The 20,961-nt window shown below is 36.1% G+C and overlaps 3 protein-coding genes across 5 annotated transcripts; 1 reads left to right on the top strand and 2 right to left on the bottom strand.

Annotated features, from left to right (window-relative positions):
- Positions 1–743: 743 nt before the first annotated feature.
- LOC114762803 (protein BIC2-like) lies at positions 744–1,732 on the bottom strand. Its single transcript, XM_028952382.1, has one exon. The coding sequence runs from the start codon at positions 1,569–1,571 to the stop codon at positions 1,206–1,208; it is 366 nt and encodes a 121-aa protein (XP_028808215.1). The 5' UTR covers positions 1,572–1,732; the 3' UTR covers positions 744–1,205.
- Positions 1,733–2,865: 1,133 nt separating this feature from the next.
- On the bottom strand, positions 2,866–6,153 carry LOC114762801 (myb-related protein 2-like). 2 transcript variants are annotated; one of them, XM_028952379.1, is made up of 6 exons: positions 5,777–6,153; positions 5,603–5,679; positions 4,796–4,853; positions 4,610–4,700; positions 4,449–4,518; positions 2,866–3,907 (listed from the first exon to the last, which is right to left on the bottom strand). In XM_028952379.1, the coding sequence occupies exons 1-6, from the start codon at positions 5,988–5,990 to the stop codon at positions 3,137–3,139; spliced, it is 1,281 nt and encodes a 426-aa protein (XP_028808212.1). In that variant the 5' UTR covers positions 5,991–6,153; the 3' UTR covers positions 2,866–3,136. The 2 variants fall into 2 exon arrangements, with proteins under 2 accessions (XP_028808212.1, XP_028808213.1); XM_028952380.1 differs by having other exon boundaries at positions 4,610–4,688.
- Positions 6,154–12,849: 6,696 nt separating this feature from the next.
- On the top strand, positions 12,850–20,816 carry LOC114762800 (centromere/kinetochore protein zw10 homolog). 2 transcript variants are annotated; one of them, XM_028952377.1, is made up of 15 exons: positions 12,850–13,036; positions 13,536–14,243; positions 15,146–15,283; positions 15,373–15,531; positions 16,122–16,283; positions 16,516–16,749; positions 16,827–16,976; positions 17,195–17,321; positions 17,994–18,085; positions 18,367–18,495; positions 18,621–18,698; positions 18,886–19,044; positions 19,123–19,267; positions 19,360–19,442; positions 20,113–20,816. In XM_028952377.1, the coding sequence occupies exons 2-15, from the start codon at positions 13,680–13,682 to the stop codon at positions 20,194–20,196; spliced, it is 2,304 nt and encodes a 767-aa protein (XP_028808210.1). In that variant the 5' UTR covers positions 12,850–13,036; positions 13,536–13,679; the 3' UTR covers positions 20,197–20,816. The 2 variants fall into 2 exon arrangements, with proteins under 2 accessions (XP_028808210.1, XP_028808211.1); XM_028952378.1 differs by having other exon boundaries at positions 12,851–13,036; positions 17,195–17,287; positions 17,990–18,085.
- The last annotated feature ends 145 nt before the right edge of the window (positions 20,817–20,961 follow it).

Here is a 20,961-nt window from a genome sequence, read left to right as displayed (position 1 = left end):
TAGATAGAATTGGAGAATATCACCTCCTTCATAATATTTTCCAATCCTACATATATAGATTTGTCAAATCCCAACTATCAAATAACTAGTCATTTTAAACACTCTTTTAATAAATTTTTTCACTCTCAATCAAAATCTTTATCCCTCATTTTTAATATTTTGTACCAAACGGGACCTATAAGTGTTAAATAACCAAATACCAATAAACACCTAGATGATGTATATAACTAGTGAGAATCTTATGCAGGGCATAAATTAAAGTTTAGGAAACAAAATACATTGCTTATGGCTAGTAAACAATATTACATTTAAGATTTAGTTTGTAATGCAAACTCGAACTAATATCACATATATGTTAAGTATTTCAATATTCAGATCAATTCTCCAGAGGAACCTCTATTAACAATCATGAACATCACCAACACAATGATCGCATTAATTACTGTCTGTAAGAGAACCCAATTCTCCGTATACAAAACTCCATAAAGAGAATAACCTTAAATTCAACTCAACAATGTTTTTATTTGACTGATGTGAAAACTCCATACAATGCTACTCCAATTCTCATCGGCTTATAGTTTATTAAGATGATAGCTCATATTGAACAGTAAGATTCTCATATTGAACAGTAAGATCTAGTCAACCAAAAAAGTTGCCTAAAGAAGAAAACTCATATGTATACTGATGAATTAACAGTATATTAGTAGTACTATTCCAATACAATAGTAGATTAAAGTTGTTTCTGGCCAAAAACACCCGCGATAAAATTTTCGAACCGGTGATATGATATCTGCTCAAGAAACTCCACAAGAGAGATCAAACCAAACTAAACTAAAATGTAAAAATTATGAGAACATGCAGTTCACGGGACCATTTCTAGATTTCGAATAAAACTTGACTGCTTGAAGAAACTACGAACAAATATCTGATCTAAATAATAGCCATTCAGTAACGTCCATCCCATTCCTATTCCTATTCCATCGGAGATTAACTCATTTTGGGCGTAGATGAATTTTATATATTCATGGGTCTTAATAATAACTATACTAATGCTCTCGTTCACGTCTTTCCCCTTATTTTTGTGATGAAGAATCACAGGAAGCAAAACACAAAAAAAAACAAAGGAGAGAGTAGTTCAGAAACTGGGTCGATAGATGGGGAGAGGACAAGAGAGAGAAATTAATACAGGAATAACGCCATTTAAATTAGCAACTACTCTGTATCCTTAATCTGCGAGACTTGGCTTTCCTTGCATCGGCAATAAGCGCATCGCGAGCAGCAATAATCATTCGGTGAGAACCCAGGAGTGCATCGAAGGTAGAAAACTCGATCCAATCCTTCATCATCTGCTCCTGACCCCATTTATCTGGAATCTTCACCTTCCCTGCGACCTCGTCTCTGTGCCTCTTGAGCCTCTCGCGTCCTGCATCGTCTGATCCGGAACTCGACGTCGACGACAACTCACTCGGCTTCTTCGGCGCCGCCGGGGCAGTGTCTGGGAAAAGCGAAGCAGGAGGAGGAGGTGGAGGTGGAGGAGTGGGATTCCTGGTGGTAGATCTCGAGTCTTCCATGGATGAAAGAATGAATGAGGGAGATTATTGATGAGGGGGACGAGTGAGACGGAAAGAAATTTAAGAGGAGGGGAAGAGGAAGAGAACGAGTGGGGGTTTAAGAGCACACGTCATGGTAACATGTAAACAGCGTTTGTATGGCATGCGACGTCTCTACGTCTCGCGCCTGACTTCGATACACTATTTGTGTGGTTTACCTCCCAAGTTTCACAGATCTTCTCTCGCTTATTAGGGCTTTTATTTCTGAGGTGGGCGACCACCGTCACCGCACGTGATTTTTTCACCTTCACTTTTTAAGTGGGGAAAAACAAATTCTTACATATCAAATTGCCTATTTATTTTTCCTCATGAAAAGTTTCAATTCACAATCTCAGTTTAAGAAAAGTTTTTAACAACCTTGGATTACAAGGTCTTGACAAATTACCTATTAATGATCCCTTTTTTATTTACCTAAGAATATAATTTTTTGTTGTCATTTTGTTTTTTAAAAAATTAAGCTCTCATTTGTAGACATATATATATTTGTGTGTGTAGAAACTTTCTCAGTATGTGTTTTTTCGCATGTTAATATAGATTGATTAAAATGTGTAAAATAGATTTTAGTTTATTAAAAATCTAGAAAGCAGTGTAATAAATTATTAATATAAGTATATATTCATTTAAAAATATAATATACGTGTACATGTGTACAAACACATATATACAGAATCAACTTTTTCAGTGAACTTTATTTACTAAGAAAGAATTAACATATTGAAATCAATTTTAGAAAGATGTTTCAGCACAGATATCAATTGCGTGGCGGGATGCATTAACATAAAAGTATACTTGTTTGTCTTGTGGTTGCATTTATTATGAGCTTGATCTACTTTTCATCAGACCTGCTTAAACAGTAAATTAATTAATTAACTATAAATAGAACATGTCCAATAATGATTCATACATGACTGTAGTCCTGAGGTGTCAAAGGAAGCACTATCCAAATTTATTGTTGATGGGAGAGATGGGGGCCAGAATGAAACGAGTCGGGCAGATATTTTTTTAAAGGAATAAATGTACCAACGGCCAAACGAATTCATTAATGACAAATTCTATTATAAAAAATAAATCAAAGTTATAGTTGAGGTCTCTATATTTCAAAGGAAGATCAAAGATTACACGTAGATTAGTCATATTTTGGACTGGGGTTTAACCTTTGATCTTGAGCAACCACTTGACTAAGTAAAAATGGATCCCCCCCCCCCTCTCTGTACTGCCGTTCTCAACTATGCCCCATGGAAGTGCATATTTCATGTTTGTTAAATGCCATGCTTGATTGTATAATGAACATTTTTGAATAACCTTACAGGAATGAAACTTCATTTCTTGGTTGGTATCTCCATTTTTAACGTCTGGTTTCAAATTGATCGATATTACTCTTGGTTGTAGCAACTTATTTTGACTCTGCTAAAAATAGCTCATATTTCAACACTTGAGCTGACACCAAAGAGCAGGCATCTCATACTGTAATAATAATCAATACATGAATAATCCTGCCATTTCCGCATTTCATTCACAATGTTTCTTCAGCTCCAGCTGAATCCATTCAAATCCAGTTGTTTGCAGCTCATCGCAGCATCGTTTTCTTCACGGGTGTTCAGGTCGAGTCTTGATGCTGCAAAGTAAGGCAATCTATACTCCTGAGGGACCTTCTCTTGCAGTGGTTTTGTCGATTCTGGCTTACTTGTGTTTCGGTGTGGGAATTCACCATCTGATTCTCTCCCCATCATTAATCTCTCAGGAAACATGCTGCTTCCATTATTCTCACTTTCTCTTTCAAGTCCGATGCTCATAGATAAGTCACTGGGACTTCTTTCTGCAGCATAACCCCTTCTTTCGGCAGTTTTGCCCAATGGGTTGCTCAGAAATGTGCTGTTCTTTTTCACTTCATCACGCCACTTGAGCTCGGAGTTCCTCAAGATGGGTGCTTCCATGGCTTCCTTTCTTTCCATGAACGTATGGCCATTGAAGGATCTTAAACCCATCCCTGGATTTTGTATTTCTTGTTCCTTTTGAGATCCATCGCAGGATGTGAGGCAGCTGTCCATTGAGCAGTCGGTTGGCTGGTTGTTTTGTGTTTGCTGTGGGTAGAATCCTTGTAGCTCCTTCAGTTCTGAAAAAGCAGAACTCAAGCACTGAGAAGATACTTTGGATACAAGCTCTGAGAGTTGAACTTTTGCTGTTTCAAGTCCCACCATCCCTAAATTCTGTCTACCAAGTGTTTCTTGAGCTTTCTCAAGCACAGCCTGCAGGTATTTCCCTTGGGCCTCTATGCGAAGCTGCAAGTGTCTCTGTACCTGGATGGGTTCAGAATGATTTTGTCAGTTTTTCAAAGTCTGAAGAGACTTTAGAACTGTATAAAACAAGGAGCCAGGATAAATTATGATTCTCTCGACCACTCCACCTAATTTTTTGTTTGACTTATTAAAAATATGAAATTGATATCTTATAATTTGATCTCTGTGATCAAAACACTTGTGTGTTATTAAGTTCTGCTAAACTAATTACGTGGCATGCATGTTATTCATATCAACTAAAAGGGATGAACTGGATAATAGATTTAATTGAGTTGTGTAATTTGTGATGTCATCCACGTTAAATAACATGTGTCAATTGGCAATCCCCTATCAAATAACCATCTTGTACGTTTTTCATAAAACAAGCTCATGAGCAGTAATAACTCAATTATTCACTCTTAGATTGTGGAAATGAAATTCAAAATTAAGTGAAAAACTATATGCACTAACGAATTGATTTAACAATGTCAGTGGAAGTTTTCGTTTAGAACTTTAATGGATAAAAGGAAAAAAAATCTTGCATGATAGTAGCGACTCACACCTCAAGTTGTTCATTTAGCCTTCTCTGCACCTCAATCTGCATCTGCAGGGCCTCGCTTATGTGTAAATCTCTGGGAAAAGAGCACTGGATGTTAGAACCCGAAGTGATTAAAAATTTCTGATTCATAGAAAAAGCATGTGAAAATGGTGAATTTTTCTCACTTGTTAGCCTGTGGCGAGAGGTTTAGATTATTCATATGAGTTCCACCTGTTTCAGGAAGTCTTTCCCCCGTTGCTGCACCTGCATTAATTGCTGGTAAGATACGTTTGTTCTTCATGAACAAAGTTTTGTTGTTCATAATTTGCTCGTCATCAAATTAAGAAGTGGAGGAGATTTTGTTCTCTTACTGATTTTGTGTGTCACGTTGTTACTTTGTCCATGCAGATTCTTGCTCAATCTATACTTCTGAAGATAAAAGGAAGGGATTAGCAATTGTTGTGCGAATTTCATGCCACACAACTTAAGGAGAAAAGGATGTTAATAGGTTTAGTGCAGACTATACAAAATATATGAGACGGGCGTTAAAATGGCGATTAAATTTGTTTTTTGGCCAACCAAACGGCAATTTAATTAGCGAAGCCATACAATATATTCCATACTAGTAATTTCATGACTAAATATGAAGCATCTGGAAGAATATGACAGATTATGGTGAATCATGGATGTGATAATGTTTCACACATAATTTATACATGCAATTTGTTCCTTCAATATGATCTGTGATGTAGATGTAATCACTTCTGAAATATTTGAGTTAGTTACTTAAAATGAAGGTGGAAAATATTCAACAACAAAAAAAAAAAGAAGAAGCTGGAAAAAGTTGGTGATTTTCAAAATTTAATCTATGAATAGAGGAACGAGGAGAACATAAGGACGCCAACCTTTTTAATTTGTATTAATGAACCTTTTCTTGCAGCTTTTAAGATCGAACTTATATTGATAATACAAAAGCCAGTTATTCCGTAAGTGGAGATTTTGGTTAGCATGAACTATAATTGATTAGCTGTGAATGCTACTTTCTCTTCTTGAGGGGGAGATTGAGGCTAAGATACCACTTGATGACTGATAAAAAATACATGCATTTGATATGGCAGATCTAAATTGACAATCTTGCAATTAAAAAAATTTATAATTCAGACACTTAAGATTATTACCTGAAGATGGCTCTTTAGATGATACAAAGTGAGCCCTGGAATCCCCATGAGCTTCATTACTGTCTTAGGAGTAGCCTCTGCAGGGAAAAGGATTGTACTCTGCATTAGTGAATCAAAAATTCTACAGAACATGACATTGTTATGACCATTCACTAGAAGATTGTGAGTACTCACTGTCAGCTCCGCCTAGCTGATTGACCGCTTCTATAAACCTGGCATGTAGATCTGCTGTCCATTTCAATCTGGGTTTAGCATCAGTGGAGAGGACAAGTCCAGAATCACCAGAGCCATTTCCAGTTTGAAGGAACATGTGCCTCTCAGCTGAGATTGGCATTCTGGAAGAAGAAGAATGGATGTTCTTTCCTTGGTGTTGGTGATGGTGATACATGATTCTATTCTCTGGGTTGCTCTGCTAACTATGGAATGTGGACGTGGAACTTGATAATTCTCTATTTTCAACTAGTATTGCTTGGCCTGACACAAACAAATTAACAAACTTCTTGTTGTGCTTGTCTTGTTTCTTTTCTTCCCATATGTCCTCACCAGGAGGCATGCCATACTGATATTTATATCTGAGAGAAGGTGAGGGAGTTAGTAAGTAACGCATGGAATCTTTGGATAGAACCAATTGAAAACCAAACTTAATCCTTTTTGTGTGGTGACCTGAGAAATAGAGATATTATTCCTTCCTACCTTTGCTAACTTGTGTGGGCCCTGTCCTCGTTCCATTTTCCATTCTCAGACTGCAAATACAAACTTCCTAAACACCTCAGACCTTGCATTAGGTTCCAGAATTGATCCTTCAAATTTTAACCCACTGACATTCTTATTCGTTTGCTAGACTAAAGTAGGAATCGTATTCCCAAATTTGAAAGAGGATCCCCCCCCTCCCATTTCTCTGACTCTGTTCCGGGGAAGCCGATATCCCTCTCGACTTGGAACCACCAAGGCTCATCCTTTTAACTTGTTTGGTTCTAATGGCGTTGGACTTGGAAATTAAAGATTAAATCTTCAGTTCCTTAATTTGATCTTGGGGTCATTTTATCAGTCCTTAACGTACTTAGCTCTTTGTTGGCATGATGAAGTGGGTTTTATTCTAGCTGAACAGTTATCTACGGTAAAGGAAGCAAACAAAGACATGAAAGAACGTATTAATTGGTTGAACACGGGAACCTTGAGGAAAGAATCCATTGGCTAAAGCATCTTGAAAATCTGCAGCAACCGATGCAAGAAAAAGATACAATAAAATAACATAAAATAAAAATTTGAGAAGATGCTTCCCATGGGACTGCTTGTGGAGGTAAGGAATAGAATAAGAATACGTTCTGTTTTGTCTGCTTCAATAAGTTTGGTACTTATTCAGCCCCCACCGTATAAAATAGGAGAAGGATGGGCCCTGAATTATTCATTCTTTGTTTGGCACAAAAACGCAGGACCCATCCTCTGGAATCCTAAGCAGGTGGGACCTGATTATAAAGAGAAAGCGAAGATTGTACTTTCTTCTATACTTGCTTTTGGTTAAATACAGTACTACAGCAAAAGACCACTCGCCTCTTCCCTTGACTTGTACCTCGGTTAATGAAGCAGATTCTCATATATGAATCCATCCATTTTTCCGTCTGTGCTTATCCTCTAGAACTCTTTACAAATTATAATAAAACCATTCTTAGCCCTTCACTTAACCGCTTAAACTTTTAAAGTCAGAGTACTAAATGACATGCTATCAGGAGTTTCTCTAACCAAATAATTTTAAGTTTGATCCATGAGTTTTGTGATCAAATGATTTGGAGTTCAATCCTCGTCATTTCTTTTTCTCTTAATTAAGTCTAAAGGATTTTTGATAGCGTGTTAGATCTTATAATAAAACCACTCATGGGCTTTTGTTTGACAATTTAAGCTTTTGAGTTAAAGCGCTTCTTGACGGAACTTTTACCAAAATCCTACTCAGAAATCATAATTGTGTAGTTAGATACAAATGATAAAAAAAATAAAGTTGTCCAAACAGATGCGTATCAGAGTGTTGGGCAATGGATGGATTAGTGTATGTGGAGCTGTGCATGTGGGAACAGTAAGTGCATGGCACATCCAATGCTAAACCACTTAAAATTTGTATTATAGAATCTGATTCAGTTTTAAGACAAACGCAATCCACAAGCAATTCATGTGTCAACTGCATGTATGTCTGCATTACTTAAATAGGAGAGATTATGTTTTACAATAATAGAAAGTAATGAAGTAATACATGACCAAAACGTCAGGAGTATAATATAATGATCACCAGCTAATGCAGAATAAGTTTGATTACCTATATATGTCATAAAAGACCAAACCACTTGTTGTTGGACACTAGTATAAAAGTAGAAGCTTATTCATAAACTGTATCTGATATTCCAGTACACATTCATCAGGCAATAAAGAGATCTGTGAGGCAAACATTTATTATTTATAGATAACTTAATAACCATAGAGAGAAATAAACTGAAGATTCCTTGAACAGTATCTTCGCATCACTTCTCCTCATTCTTGTTCTTGATTCTGATTTTTGGAATATTTAATGTGGCCGTAGGGAATCTGTGGGTAAAGTTAAAGCTGAGTTCCTAAGTAGTTTTCTGTCATGTGGATTGGAATAATTTGGGCAAGAGGATTGATTTGGTGCTCTCATATCTTGATATCGAATTTGCTCCCTCAGATGGACTTGATATAGCCACATGGCAAATTCTCTGTATCACAATAGGAGAAACCTTTCATGACAGCTTGAAGAATTTATGTTATCTGATCGTGTAATGAAATTACCTACTCTAGCCATCAGATGTCCAGCATTAGTTTTGTGCTGCAAAAATATACCAGTCTGATATATTATTAGGTCTGATGGCGTCATGCTGATCTAAGCATGAAGCAAGAAACAGGCTATTACTAGTTCTCAGAAAACATATTTTGAAGATGCTATCTTTGACACTATTTAAACCCCTACAAGATTTTAAAAGTGAACAGCAAACCCTTCTCTTTTATCAATGCAATTCAACTCAGTATGTCTCAGTCATTTAAGTATATTTAAGGTGTATTATCAGTTTATGACTTACTAAAACAGAGGATGGAAATGGAAGAGAATAAAGGAAATTAACTTTATGCCTACTTTTACCCATTGCATCTACCAATTAGCGTGTTGCTTGTTTATTTTATATCATTGTCGACCGTCCAAATAATAGGTTCTGCACTTGGCAGTGTCAATGATGTATTAGTGTGTGTGTGTGTGTTTTTTTTTTTTGATGCAGTCATAATTAACCATTTGCTGAATATTTGGCTTCTAAATCTTTCATAAGAGTATGTTTTGGTGCTGTTCAGGGGTGTTGATAATTTATAGAAACTGTAAAGCTGTGACATACGGAATAACTTTGCTCTGCAGCTTTCATATCAAGTTTCTAGAGGACCATCTTTCCCATATTGGCAGTCATCCTCAGTTGATGCTTTAAATCTGTCCTTATTACTTTCAAGTCTTGTGCTCCTTTATGAGTATGTCTTGTACAGTGGATTACTTAGCTTTTTTGGCTAGTAGTTTCCAATCCATCCGTCTTCCTTTACCTTCTTCAATATGGTGGGGGCCCCACCCATGCCAGTGGACATAGTTTTTATTCTTCTTCGTACTTAAATTTCTTTGTTATATTATCATAGATTGATTCACTTTTAAGTGCAAGGAAGAACTTCCAATGAGCAGCACAAAAGGGCATGTATGAGAATCAACTTGAAGGCTGCTGGTCAATTATAAGCTAAACTATTTGCAGGGACAGTAAATGGTGGCATTTTACTTCCTTTTTTCTTGCCCTTATTCTATATTTTCAAGTGTTGTGAAAGAAAGAAAAAAGGAAATTCAATGTGTCCTTACTCCAAGAAATTAGCTTAAATAAGATTCGATCTTAACTCTTAAGGCTGCATGGCCAATCATACATCACATACTCATCTCAACCGCTGGACTGTGATTTTGTTGTTACCATGATGGCATTGGATGAAATGCCAAGCGAGAAATGACCACGGAATGCTATTCTCACGGGGAAAAGAAGAAAGGGAAAAAAAAGTAGAGAAAATGAAAGTTTCAAAGATGCTGGGGAATAAAAAGATGAGAATCTTAACTCAGACTAAAGCCTATAGGTCATATTCTCAAGCAAAGAATATGGTTATTCTTCTTCTCCGAAAGCCACAAAAAATGGATTCTCACATCCCCACACCATCTTTTTACCTGATGTAATCAGATGCCCTTGAAGAAGCATTCAATATTATAACTTATGACTGCCATCTCCTTAAGTTTAATAATACTGTTATCTTTTTCAGGGGGATTGCTATTTTTATGGATTGTTTAATGTTCTTATAAGATTTGGGCTTGCCTTCTGCTTTTTACCCATCATGCTTCTAGGAAGTGACCTGGTTGACATTTGCACTTCTCTCCATTGTGATTCCTGTCTATCTGTCTCTTCATTGGGATGATTCCAGTACCTTTTTCCACTTGCTTCTTCCCACTTTGTTTCTCATAGTTGGAATAAGGATCCATCTGTCCAAGTCTGTGATCAACTTTTTTTTTTTTTTAATTTATTTATCAACTAGCTATATCCTGTTAGACTGTCTTTTTTCTTTTGTGAAGATTTACTGTATTTGATTGCGGTAATTCTTCCAATGAGACCATGCATGTTAGATCTGATTGGATGATTTAAGGGACTTTGGATGAAATTTCATGATATGCAGATATCAAAAACATTTTGAGAAAGAAATCAAAGAATAGGATTCGTTGGATAAAAAGGCACAAGGTAAAGAGTTCCCACTTCCTGGAAGATGATTCATACAGGTACATATACCATCAAATAAAATGACAGCAATTGTCCCCGAGGGGAAAAAGGAATTAAATGCTCAAACCATTAAATTTGAGAACTTCCATTTTAAAATCTGTATATTTCATTCTTGTCAGAAGAGGAAGGAAGAATGTCTTTATGAGTCAGAGGAAAGAGCTACCATAATCTTGCATGGCCACCGTTCACCAAAATTTCTTGTCTTTGCTTTTGGTTAAATAGGCTTGGACTGATATTTAAATCTAGATTCTTCCACTTCAGAAATGCCATCTAGCCAAAAGCTAGTGATAGCATTTACTAAGTTTGAGAGATGAGATTATTTGTGTTGTGATCTGATGAAGTGATATTCAAGTTTACATATGCGTGTTCTAAGAAAATTAGATCTATGATCACACACACACACAAACAGAATTTTTTTTATAGTGAAGCTTATTCTCCACGTTAGCAAGTGATGTGCTTGATCCATAAAAATGCAGAAATAATGAAACAGAAGAACACAACCAAAAAGAACCTAAAACCCAAAGACAAAGTTGCGATGTTACAGTGTGTGGGGTCACTTTATTCCCCACTTTCTGTTTGTTTCTTATTGGAAACAGAGTTACAGCATCTATACAATGCATTGCGCTGCATGTATCTATCAGTTTTGCGCTTGTGTTGCACACACATATGCCAGAATATGTGGGATAGGATGGGCATTGATAGATATTTGATAACTCTTATCCTCCTATCCTTATTGTGAGAGTTTGAGTTGTAAAAAGTGCTCATAGTATGACACTACAGTTCCCCATTCTTATCATCATCTCCCCTTTACTGAGAGGGCCTCAAATAGGTCTCTTTAAAGAAACCAAATTATTCATTTTATATGCATAAAAGACAAAAAGTAGTTTGTGTTTCCAACTTCTTTTAATTTTCATTTACTTGTCACGGTTTTCTTTTTTTCTAAAAAAAAAGGACTTTTTTCTTTTTAGAAATAATCATATATATAATGTTTTAACTTATTTGGAATATCTATAGATGGATTATAATAATTGTTTAAACGTTGTTGTGAGTGACAGACTTTTTGTTCGGTCAAAAATGACAATTTCTTTGAATTTAAGCATCAACTAAACTTATGAATTATGAATTATTTGATACAAAAATAAATGAATAAATAAATAATAAGCTGAAGTATACATTTAATCAACTAATTTCATGTAAGTTTTTGAATTAGTTTTTTAATTTTAAAAGGTATATTTTCTGATCGGATTTTTTTTCCCTACGTATCATATCAATTCATATGTTTTATTGAGAATCGATTTAAGCATTCTTTTAAATTATGAAACATTTTTTTGTTTTTTATTTTAAAATATAAAATATTTCTGCTTTTTATTTTCATCCTCCTCCTCTCACGTACATGTAGCATGCATAGTCACAGAGTAGAATGTCTCTATTGCACGTTGTCTCTACTTCCTCTCTATTTAAATAAAACGACACCGTCTTCTGGCTTTTCAGCAATCCAACGTCTTTTATATATGCAGTGACGCCGTTTTACTGCAGAATGCTATCCTCTTACGTTAAAAGAAAAAAAAAACAATTTAGCGCCGTCGCTCATATCTCATCGTCATTTGGGCAGGCAAGATTCCTTTCATGAGACATGGTATTCACTTTTCACCTTCGCTTGCTTTCACCCTTCCGTTGTCACATGCCTTCTCTGCTCAATCCTCATCTAATAAAATCACTCCCCTAACGTTCAGATGTGTGCGTCTATACATATATCTCTCTCCAAGTTCCTTCTCCTTCTCCGCTTAAGGCTGTTTGATGAGTCTCTATTAAAGTTATGCTGGATGCTAGTTCTTGGGTAGCTAAATTCTAGTTTAATTTTTGCATTTTAAAACTTGACACTAAAGATAGTTAATTATTCAAGGCAACTTCCATTCAAATACCTCTTCACATGATATTAGGGGGTTTTTCAATATATTATCACTGCAATTTTTTTTTTGGGGTTGGGCTTGTTGAAAGCTGTGTTTTTTTTTTTTTTATATCGTAGGAGAAAGAACTCAAATTTTGCGTACATAAAATATTCACCATGAAGTGAAGTGATACCCCGACATTTGATGGCCTTAACTTCCAGAGGAGAAATCAGATCTTTTTGCAGCAAAACGGGCCATTGCAAGAATAAAATATCCTGGACTGTTGAAAGGAGACAAAACGGCGTCGTTTTATGTAAATGAAGAGGAAGTAGAGACAATTTGCACTGCGGACATTCTTTGTTCTGCTTACTCAGGTGCTCAGTCGCCAAAATGGATATGACTTAAACCCCCTTAAATGGTGAAATCGTGACCGTCTATTTTTAAGCGTGATCTCATCCGTCCACGTCTTTCTCTGCTTTCGTCCTGAATTAGAGTCCACCCGCCGTTTTGCTTTTCTCCCTCCTTTCGGCGGTGCGCTCTTCTTCATTTTCCTTCTTTCCGATCATCCTTTTCTCTGGTTGTCGTCAAATCGTTGCAGGAAGCAAGTGACGCATGGCGTTGGATATACGTTCGGAATCGGTCTCCAGAAGGAAAAGATTTGTCTTATAGTGATGTGCAGTATTCGAGACATTTGTGTGCATTGCGTTCAAGAGGTACTTTATTTTGTTGCTTCGTCTGCAGCAATCGTTTGGTTCTTTCTCACTTCTCCGAATCCACTGCGGAACTAAGGACTTATTGAAAATTGGAGAATGTATATTTTGATTTGTGAAGTTAGTTTTTGGTTGTGTTAATTTTCTAGTTACATTCTTGGGGAGAATCCCAAATTTGCTGCTGCTATGTATTACAAAGGTTTCTGTTATATATAGCATGGATTTGTTTTGTGTTTTCTTGAAGCATTGCAAAACGATGTAATATCATTGTGGTATAGGGGGAATAGCAATTGCGGATGATGGTAAGATTTATGGTATGACTTATTTAGTTGCTATGCTTGATCAAAGGTTTCCGTCTTTTGAAGACCCACACAATATGATTGTTAACTCATTAGTATATAGTTTTCTTCCTATATATTCCTTTAAACTGGTTTTTCTTTTTATTTCATCTTTTTAGCTATGAATGCAACATTGACTTCATAAAGTGTTTTGGGAACAACAGGACTAGTTCTGTGTTGCCATGGTATGGTTGCTCGTCAATCACGTTAACATTTCCACGGCGAACTTCTCCTGATTGCGCCATTTTCAACCTCATTCATGCTGTAACGCTCTGCTGTCCACCGCCGTCTGAACCCCCCCCCCCCAAATGGAGTCTCTCTTCGACACTATCAATGTCCGAGATCTTCTATCCACCCAAGACCTCTCTGACCCTACCTCCCCTCTCTCTGCGCCTGATCTCCGCCTCCTCATCCAGCGTCTAGAGTCCCATTCTCTGCACATTAAATCGAAAGTTCAGTCTTATCTCGTCTCTCACAACGAGGACTTTGCCAACCTGTTCTCACTCTGCAACGACTCCGTTTCACAGTCCCATCAGATCTCAGATGGCGTTTCCAACATCTTGCGGTTACTTTCTGATTCTCCGGCTGACACTGCAGTACGCGAGGTGTTGGAGGAGATGAAGAGTAAGAGAGAGGAGCTGAAGGTAAAGAGGGAGCTGCTGGGACTGGTGAAAACCATTGTGGAAGTGAATGGGAGGTTGAAGGGTGTGAGGGATGGATTGACGAATGGCAGACTAAAATTTGCTGCTGAGGGTTTGAGAGACTTGAAAATGGGTTTGGGGATTGCTGATGATGATAATCATGGGGTTGATGGTAAGGAGCCAGTGGTATATGGTTTATTGAGGAAGGAGTGGTCTCAATCCTTTGAAGAGGTACTCAATTCTCTTTCCTTATGTTTTTTTTTCCCAGCTATTCTTTAATTGTGCTTAAGTTTTAAGCTCTGAGATTATTGCTGAGAATGTAGAGTTAAGGAAAATTTCTTTGACACATGATGCTCTAAATTCTTAAATAGGAGAGCCGAGGTTTACTGCAGGTTTTAGCTTCAGAAATAAATTGATACAACACTTTGACACCTCTCTCGAATATGGAACCTTAAATCATTAGGTACTTAGAAATGTTGGTACTTTTGATTAAATTTGTCTTTCAAGTGAAATCTTAGAGAATTTAAAGGAGAACTTGTCCGCAAGAAAAAGAAAGCATGGTTACGAAAATTTATTGAACATGATAAAAAGTATGCCTAGAATTTGTTTGCAAAATTGAGGTAGGTTATAGCAAATAAAATTGTTGGATGAACAAAGACAAGATGCACTGCAATATCACCATATATTTACATTCTATCTTTCTCAAATGTAGGTTACATGCTAAGCTATCTGGATGAGAAATGTTTTATATTCTACCTCTGTAATTAGCTTTGAATTCCGTTTTGCCTTTGGGTGTTCCTGCTTTTATTTCATTCCTTTCTCTTTCCTCAGTCTGAGAGTTTGTCCATCAGTCTTTGAGGCCTGGATACCTTTTTCTTTCTTTCTTTCGAAATAATAATGAGCCCGGTATAGTAAACTTGTTTTTTACACTTTCTTATTAAAATCAACTCATATTTCTTTTTATGGCTATAATCAAATTGTATTGGCAGCATGATTAACAATATGTTGTGTTTTACACTTTCCCTTCATATGATGTGTTTGATTATTTCATAGTACTGATGATTAGATAGTTTGTGACTTTCACTGAATTTGTGATTGTATTTAGAGGAATTTGGTTTGTTTTGGGTTTGTAGATTCAAGAGGTCTTATTAAAATTAATGGAAAAGGCTGTGCAATTTGATGGGAAATCTAATCGAGTTCAAGTCAAGTATCATTTGGAAGTTGATGGTATTAATGGCATTGAACTCCTGACAGTTATGGAGGCAATGGAAGTAAGCTCATTCGTTTTGGTACTATACCCCGTATTTGATGGCCTAAATTGTATGAATTCATTCCTTTCCTAATTAAACACTGCTTATAGGTGGTTGGCATTCAAGAATATGGGCTCACTAAAATCGCTGATTTGATGATCAAGTATATCATTACTCCATTCCTCAATGCCGGACAGCCTGTTTCATTTCTAGAGGAATTGAATGAAGAGTCAGCAGTATTGAAGACCGTCCCATCTGAAGATGCTAAAGTAAGCGTTTCACTTTATGATTTCATAATTTTTGTGCTTTTATGCCTTTTAGGTCATTGGCTCATCGCAAAGCTGTCAGTAGTGATATATATGTCATAGAAAAAGGTAGGATGGGTTCTCTCCAGGTTATGTTGTTGAGCTTACCCCCGGCCTGAAAGAATGCCAATCTCATTTATTGATTACTGATTTCTTGAATGAACTGGCAAGCATTTCCAATCATTGATGTCTAAAAGGATCCAAGCATTTACAAGGTTTTAAAATACAATAGGTAGGTCCCAGTGCAGCTACATAGAGCTCAAGATTGAGCCAAACTGTACGCAACTTGTGAGAAGTGCATCTCCCTACCTATTTTGTAATTTATATTAATATTGATGATAATGATATTGATTATATGTTCACCTCTGCTTATGAGAAAATATTGTTTTTGTTAGAGTCAAATGTTGAACAGCATGTTGCTGGCATGACTTCGATCGATTTTCCTTTATATTGCATGATTTTTTTTTCTTTTGTTGACAGTAAGGGTTGACTTCATGTTCCTGTTACTTAACTGCCATGGACTTTTCCTAAATGTCTGCTTTTCCAATTGGCAGATTGAAAATTCGGATGGAGATTTCCTCTATTCAAGGATTCTACTAGTTATTAAATTTATTCACAGAAGCATTTGCTACCAAAATGCTTCTTGGATACAGTGTTTTGGACGTTTGATGTGGCCCAGAATATCAGAATTGATAATATCTAGCTTTCTTTCAAAGGTTTGCTTCTACGCACTGTGTCATAATTCTTTCCATGTAATTCTTCTAAAAAGACCTTTATCAAATCAATACTACATAGGTAAATTAAAATTTATTTGGGAGCTGCTGTTGCCTGCAAACTGGTGCAATGTCTGCCATTCCAGCCGGTGGATCTAATATTTATGTATAGATTTATTTTTAGAAAAACTATTTAAAGCTTGCAGATAAAATCACTTGAAATTTTTTATTTCAGGTTGTCCCCACAGATGCATCAAAACTTCCGGACTTTCAGAAGATAATCAAATGTACATCAGATTTTGAGACCGCCTTAAAAGAAATCATGTTTATTTCAGCATCTGATGACAAGGGTAATAGGCTGAGCAATTTTTCTGAGAATGTTGAGGTTCACTTTGCATCTAAGAAAAAGATTGAGATCTTGGCAAAGGCTAGAAATCTGCTGCTGGGTTGTGACTTTGCCATTCCTAAAGTGAGTTTTCCAGCTCTGGTTAATCATTCTGTTCTATGTCATGACATCATGGGTATTGACAATGAATGCTGCTTCAGGAGTATACAAGGGATGGCCCTAATTGGAAGAACCATGAAACTTCTAATCAGTCATCCAACCATGTTGTTGACTTATTATTCTTATCAGAAAGGTGTTTGGTGTCCGAGGCAGCTAAACAATTGATGGAACTAGTTCATCAGATACTGCAGGTACAAGCCAGAACAACAAACATTTTATGCGTTCTGCATTATGTTGAATATTGAATATTTTATGTGCATTGTATTGTTCCGTTGCCAGTGTATGTTTGAGCTCCTTTATTGCTATATAACCTATTTTTATGAGTGCTTTCGAATTCCATGCTGTTCAGTTAATTGACTTACAATATTTTGTAGAGACATTCATCTTGATAAATGGCAATGTCTTACAGGACGTTTGCCTATCATCTACAAGAGTTGCTTTGGAATTTTATCATGCGGCTAGAGATGCTATACTTCTTTATGAAGTTGTTGTCCCTGTCAAGGTTAGTTCATGTACGGCGGTGGCATACTGGACAGGTCTTGATACTGAATTTAGTATTTTTATATTTTTGGAGTAGTTTTGTTGGCTAAAATATATTGAAGTGACTCAAAATTGAAAGTCACATTGATGTTGATTATTCTCAAGTAATGTCTTTTCCAGTATTACTTGTATGTTTTCAGGCCTTTAGCCGAGATGAATCTCTAGTTTATTCTTAATATGGATGGCGGTGGTGCTCTTTGGAGCTTTATTTTATTTTATATTATTTTTTACGGAGCTGAGGTGCTTCTTGGATCTTGGAGAGCTAATATTAATATACCATAATGGAGCACATTACGGACTTTACAACCAACTACTTAGAGGACAGTTCCTTGCAAACTCGATTATACATGCATGTTTTATAGAAGATATTCTAATGTAGCATGGGAATGGATGAGACTGGAATATATACAATGTGGTATTAATACTTGTAAATTCTAATTACCCGGTGTTGGGAATTTATCATAAATAAGTTATGCATTTGTATTTTGGATGACTGGGATATCTAATAACCTATCAGGATAAGAAAATCAGGATTATTAGGCAAAGATAGATGCTTGGATGGGATAGTTAAAGCTATGGCCAACTCAATTCACGTTTATTGCTGCACTTAGATGTCATGTGACTGTTCTGCTTTTATTAATAATTCTATGTTTGACTTGTGAAGCTAGAAAGGCAGCTTGATAGCATTAATCAAGTAGCTGTACTGATGCACAATGACTGTCTTTATTTATCCCAAGAGATACTTGGACTTGCATTTGAGGTAAGCTTCAATAATTGAGAATAAGTAAATTCTGATTACAAACTAGTTTTGTATTTTTTAATCATGGAATTTTTTTTAACTTTATTATGGATTAATTTAAAGTAAAAGAGTTTATTTAATGTGAGATTGTAGCATTTACTCAAGTCACATTATTCTCCATTTTATCTATCGGATTTTCAAGAAAGGAAAAATTCAAAGAAATATTGAATGTAAATTGTCTTGCTGATATTATGTTCTTTGTATTTTCTTTTGGCTCATGGATTTGGACTCTCTTGTCTCAGTATCGTACAGATTTCCCAGATTCCATCAAGGAGCACGCTGTGTTTGTCGATCTAGCTCCAAGATTTCAGCTCATGGCAGAAGAAATACTACAAAGACAAATACATCTGGTTATCTTTAACTTGAAGGAGGTACTCTTTCCTAAAGTATTTTCATCATAAGTAGAGTATCACCTCATCACATGGCATGAAGTTTTGGTTTGCACTCTGCCTTGACATCCTGTCACTTTCTCCTATTTTTATCTTTATTCTTGCAGGCTATAGATGGTGCTGGCGGATTCCAGAATACTCATCAGATGCAGCAATTTGAATCAGCGAAATTTAGCATAGATCAAGTAACTTGTCAAAAACACTTGCATACTGTAATCTGTTTTGTGGAAGTTGTTTAATCATTTTTTTACTTCATCTTTTATCTGTCTACTCTCTGTTGTCATGTACACTGGTTTGTTGCCATTGTTTACTTGCATTAGTTGAAGTGTTTTTAATTTCGTGGATGAATTGGAGCTGAATATGGTTGATCAGGTTGTATTCGTTCTGGAGAAAGTACACATCATATGGGAGCCACTTTTGATGCCCTCAACTTACAGGAAAAGCATGTGTGCTGTTTTAGAGTCAGTTTTCTTAAGAATTACAAGAGATATACTTTTCTTAGATGACATGGCAGCAGATGAGACATTGCAGGTAGAGTTCAGACCAGAAGTTAGCATAGCTATCATTTTGGTTTTAGAAGTCATTCTAATACATTCCACTCATATTCAGCTACAAAGACTTATTCATATGATGCTGGAAAATCTGTCATCTTTATTTGAGTCCCTGCTTGCTGTGGATCGGAAGTCATATGATTTCTCTCTAGAGTCTCTTGATGATCTTATCCCATCATTACGTAAAATTCGCAAACTATCAGGCATGTCCCATCACCTACCAATTTTCTGTATAAGATGGTTGTTAGATCATCACTTATCTGTTAACTAATATTTTCATATTAACATGCATCAGAATTATTAGATATGCCTTTAAAATCCATCACAGCAGCTTGGGAGAATAAAGAATTGCTGTCTTGTGGCTTTACAATAACTGAGGTATTGTTTGATTCATATTGACTTTGTTTGGACATCATATTTCTTTCACTACCCTTCCATCTCGTAATTAGTTTGGGATTTGAAACATTCTCTGAGGAGACTCTTTCACTTTTTGCCCTTACGGATTACTTCTGTGCTACCATTGTAGTATACCTTCCTTTCTCTTCGAATTGAATGTTTGAATATATTTAATTATGTAAAACTTAATTTTTGATTTTTTTTTTACTGGGATATGCTAAAATTTCACTTAGCATCTAATTTATCACCCAAACCATCTTCTTGGTTTACTCTCTCAGATCCAAGGTTCACGCTTCATTGGGACCCACCATTCCCACTTTTTCCTTTATATGGTTTCAAATTTCTTCCTCTGCAATTTTTTTTTGGGACGAAGTCGTCTCCAAAATCAGACACTTCCTAATTTATTTACTTTAATGTTTTTGTATTCAAAATTGCTTGCATTACTAACAAACGAACAGGTTATGCTAGCAAATTGCATTTATGTTAGTAAATTAACGTGTACTCTATGCCCTAAGAAAAATTATGCTGCATGTTCATTTCCCTTCTTCCTGATTTTGCTTTCTTACTGATTCGCATGGGGGTAAGATTACAATATGGGAATGGAACCAAGGTTCATGAACGTTTGCATTCTTATCGATTACATCTTTTGCAGGTGGAAGATTTTATCAAGGCTATATTCGCAGACTCACCTCTGAGAGAAGATTGTTTATGGAGGATAGAAAATGCTAACCTATAAGATTCACGTAATTTAGTACAAATCTCACAAGGATATAAAGTTTTCATTAAGCAAGAGGGTGGAACATTGAAGTGATGATCCCTCGATGGGGGAATCATGTGGATGACATGCTCTCACTCGAAACATTATGGTTTTGGCTAGAAAAAACTAAGTGCAACTTTGGCTGCATGAGTAGAGATGGTAGATTTCTTGAAGAGAGGGATTCCCCGAGAAAATTTTCTTGCTGCAAATCTTTGCCGAGAAACTATTTATCGTCTTCTATTTAGTCCTTTTCCCCCTGTAGATCAAATGATCAATGTATATCCGTCATACGCTTCTTAAATGCCGCAGGAATCCCGGCCAAAAAAAAACAAAAAAGCATTCTGCCGGAAGAAAGCAGACTACGCGGAACTTTATTAAAATTCTGTGCTGACAAGATTTGCAGCCCTTTTAGGTCCTGGTTTTTGCAGGTTAGAGCATGTCAAAAAATCAGGGAGTGTAGGCATTTTCCAAGTTCATTTACTTGTATTTTGTGTTAAATAGCTATCGAACAATTATTGTTATGTAATATATATATATAAAACTGTGAGCAGCACTTATTAAATATAATTCATATCCCGATGATCCCTATTTTTATCTCCTTTATGCATGTACGCCGAAATACGCAAGAGGGGTTCAAATGAGTCGCTTCAATGACGAGATTATTCGATTTTATTTGTATAAAAACAATGAATGCGGTAATTTTTCCAACGTCTTAGTGTCCAATTATTTATCACACTTTTTTAA

Source organism: Neltuma alba, unplaced genomic scaffold (assembly GCF_004799145.2).
Source record: "Neltuma alba isolate B1F8T4 unplaced genomic scaffold, ASM479914v2 tig00011243_pilon, whole genome shotgun sequence".
In the NCBI taxonomy this organism is placed as follows: Eukaryota; Viridiplantae; Streptophyta; class Magnoliopsida; order Fabales; family Fabaceae; genus Neltuma; species Neltuma alba.
Note: the sequence above shows the minus strand (reverse complement) of the source record. Positions and strands in the feature narration are given on the sequence as shown.

Coding starts and splice junctions, on each gene's coding strand:
- LOC114762800 (XM_028952377.1), top strand. CDS start 13,680: ATGGAGTCTCTCTTCGACACTATCAATGTCCGAGATCTTCTATCCACC. Junction 14,244..15,145: donor GGTCTCAATCCTTTGAAGAG/GTACTCAATTCT, acceptor TTGGGTTTGTAG/ATTCAAGAGGTCTTATTAAA. Junction 18,699..18,885: donor CGAAATTTAGCATAGATCAA/GTAACTTGTCAA, acceptor ATGGTTGATCAG/GTTGTATTCGTTCTGGAGAA.
- LOC114762801 (XM_028952379.1), bottom strand. CDS start 5,990: ATGTATCACCATCACCAACACCAAGGAAAGAACATCCATTCTTCTTCT. Junction 4,519..4,609: donor CTCTCGCCACAGGCTAACAA/GTGAGAAAAATT, acceptor CTCTTTTCCCAG/AGATTTACACATAAGCGAGG. Junction 3,908..4,448: donor GGCTAAATGAACAACTTGAG/GTGTGAGTCGCT, acceptor GAACCCATCCAG/GTACAGAGACACTTGCAGCT.
- LOC114762803 (XM_028952382.1), bottom strand. CDS start 1,571: ATGGAAGACTCGAGATCTACCACCAGGAATCCCACTCCTCCACCTCCA.